Below are 3,049 nucleotides of genomic sequence, written 5' to 3'. Positions count from 1 at the left end.
GGGGGGGGGGTGTCAGGTGGAAGAGAGCCCCACACAAAGGTGGCGGAGGCCCAGGTCCTCAGCAGCCCCACCCACTTCCTCTCCCTACCAGTTCAAAAGCATCAACAAGGGCCGGAAAACGAACATCATCGACTCCATGCTGAGGATGCTGGAGCAGTACTCGAGTAACCTGGAGGACCTGATCCGGGAGCGCACGGAGGAGCTGGAGCTGGAGAAGCAGAAGACAGACCGGCTGCTCACCCAGATGCTGCCCCCGTGAGCTCCGACGGGGAGGGGTGCGTGGGGAGGGCAGCTGGAATGGCGGGAGGCGAGACCTCCACCTAACGCGGTCCCCCTCCCTCCCCAACATCCCTAGTTCTGTGGCCGAGGCTCTGAAGACGGGGACACCTGTGGAGCCCGAGTATTTTGAGGAGGTGACTCTGTACTTCAGCGACATCGTGGGCTTCACCACCATCTCCGCCATGAGTGAGCCCATCGAAGTGGTAGACCTGCTCAATGACCTCTACACGCTCTTTGACGCCATCATCGGCTCCCATGATGTCTACAAGGTTGGGGGGGGGCAAACCTTCCTTCAGCTCTGCCAGCCCCCAGGCCAGTGCAGGGTCCTCTTTCCCAGCCTTTCTGTCCCTTACTCCTTCCGCCAGTTCAGCCCCCCCCATTGGAAGCCTCCCCAGGACCGCTGCAGGACACCCAGTTTAGGCCCCCTGACAAAGGGCAATGGCTTTGGGGGCGGGGGTGGGGAGGGGGCGCTCAGTACTGAATTTGCACCACCTTTCCCCTCAGGTGGAGACCATCGGGGATGCCTATATGGTGGCCTCCGGGCTGCCCCAGCGGAACGGGCAGCGGCACGCGGCGGAGATCGCCAACATGGCCCTGGACATCCTCAGCGCCGTGGGCTCCTTCCGAATGCGCCACATGCCCGAGGTGCCGGTGCGCATCCGCATCGGCCTGCACTCGGGTAACTCCGGGCTCCGGCGCCCCTCTCCCCGTCTAGGACCAGGGCCCACACTCCCAGGGCAGGAGGCAAACTCGTTCAGTAGGGGTGTGGGCGGGGAGGCGACTTGGCGCGAAGCCACNCCGTTGTAACTGAGAGGTACCCTTGGGGAGGTGCTGGAGATGATGGGGTGCTAGGGAGACCCCCGAGGTGGTAGGTGCCACCCGGCCGCCAGCACGGCCAGCTGCAGCCCAGACCCGGGCCACCCACCCTGTGCGTCTCCGCAGGCCCGTGCGTGGCGGGCGTGGTGGGGCTCACCATGCCGCGGTACTGCCTGTTTGGGGACACGGTCAACACCGCCTCGCGCATGGAGTCCACCGGGCTGCGTGAGTGGGGCGGGGGCTCCGGGGCTGAGGGGCGACTCACGAAGCAAGGGGGAAACGGCTCAGGGAGGGGGACGCGGGAGGGGGGGGTGTCCCGAAATCCCCACGTCCCCTGTCGCGCCAGCCTACCGCATCCACGTGAACATCAGCACAGTGCAGATTCTCCGCGCCCTGGACGAGGGCTTCCTGATGGAGGTGCGAGGCCGCACGGAGCTGAAGGTGAGACTCGGCCCCGCCCCCTCCGGGGCGGCAACCCGGGGGTCGCGGGCGCCACCTCGCCCTCGAGACCCACCAGCCCTCACCCAGCCTCCTGAGCGCTGCCCCCGTATCTCTCCAGGGCAGGGGCTCCGAAGACACGTACTGGCTGGTGGGCNGGCAGGGCCAGCAATCACGGCCTCAGCCTGCAAGAGATCCCGCTGGAACGGCGCCTGAAGCTGGAGAAGGCGAGGCCCGGCCAGTTCTCCGGGAAGTGAGGCGCGGCGGGAAGAGGTGATGCACCCTTGCTGCCGAGCCCGGCGGCCGAGGTCCCAGGCGCGCTTCCCCCGCCTTGGGCCAGGCCCGACCCTGCCTGCTGGACTGCCCACCCAGCCAGGGGGAGTGAGCCCAGGCTCGTTCCTAAACCCAGGGGGGTTTCCCTGAGAGGGAGGCCCCTGCCGCAGGAATTCTGGCTCGCCAGGTCCGGAATGGCCCGGGAATCCACACCCGAGAACCCCTGTAAACATGGTCTTCTGAGACCTCTCCTCTGACAACCCCCTCCCCCCACCGCACCGCATTAACCGGGACTCCGTGTCAGGCCCCGCAGGCTGTGCACTGCACAAGACAGAACCTTTGGGAGCACCATTCACCAGAGAACAAGACGAGTGCTCTCTCTAGAATTCTGTCAGGGCCGAAGCCTGGCCCTTTACCTTCCTTGAAGAAGTTTGATCCATGACCCTCCCCTTCCAAGGTGAACCCCCACTACCCCTGTCTATGATTTCCCTCAGAGACACCCCTCTTTCTCTCAGGAGTATTCCGGAAGGTCCTTTTCCTGAAAGGTGCTGCTATGGGTGAACCAAACGTCTGGCCAATACCAGTGGCTTCTATCCAGCTCTGCCTCCAAGGATTCCGGGCCTCGACGGGGAGCTGGTTGCAAACCTGCTGTGTGACCTTGGGAAAGCCTCGTGCGCTCTCTGGGCTTGGATTTCCCTCGTGGTGAAATCGGGAGTGGCCTCGGTGGCTTCCGCACTCCTGGGCGTCCGAATGGTTGGCCTGGGCCTATGGGGCGCTGGCCCTGGTGACTCTGAGCCTGTCAGGAGAGGTGGGGGTGGGGATTCTCCACTTTGCAGGGCCTCCCAGGGCCCCAGGAAGGAGGGTCTGGGCTTAGGGCCTCCCATTGTCCGTGCAGCGCAGGGGTTGTTCACGTGGCCTGAGGAGTAACCTCGAGAGCCCTTCCCTTCTCCCCCCTCCCCCCCCCGCACCGCACCCGTCAGAAACTGGCCCTTCCTGTGGGCATCACCGTGTCGTGCCCCCGAGCGCAGAGAGAAGCTGGCTGCACGGCTTTGGGGAGGAAGGAGGTACAAACCTTACTCATCAGAGCAGCCAGGAATGGTGGGGTGCTCTGTTGAACCGGGCGCTTCCGAGCACACAGTTAGAGACTCCTCTCTGCTCAGATCTTTCCAACAAACATCAAGAACCACCCCCCTGCCCCCCGCCAGTCCAGCCGAAGTTTCTTTTGTGCAACAGTGCCGGTGCG

The 3,049-nt window shown here is 64.6% G+C and overlaps 1 protein-coding gene across 1 annotated transcript in view; it reads left to right on the top strand.

Moving 5' to 3' along the window:
* Positions 1-2,769, top strand: part of GUCY2D (guanylate cyclase 2D, retinal) — a 12,820-nt gene extending 10,051 nt beyond the window's left edge. The window contains 8 exon segments of the mRNA XM_077746737.1: positions 92-255; positions 356-548; positions 784-958; positions 1,222-1,320; positions 1,442-1,536; positions 1,655-1,698; positions 1,700-1,806; positions 2,322-2,769. Coding sequence (XP_077602863.1) covers positions 92-255; positions 356-548; positions 784-958; positions 1,222-1,320; positions 1,442-1,536; positions 1,655-1,698; positions 1,700-1,790 — 861 coding nt within the window. The 3' untranslated portion in view covers positions 1,791-1,806; positions 2,322-2,769.
* Positions 2,770-3,049: the final 280 nt, after the last annotated feature.

The sequence above is a fragment of the Crocuta crocuta genome, unplaced genomic scaffold (genome assembly GCF_008692635.1).
Source record: "Crocuta crocuta isolate KB4526 unplaced genomic scaffold, BGI_CrCroc_1.0 scaffold139, whole genome shotgun sequence".
NCBI lineage: Eukaryota > Metazoa > Chordata > Mammalia > Carnivora > Hyaenidae > Crocuta > Crocuta crocuta.
This window is presented reverse-complemented; position numbering and strand designations above follow the sequence as displayed.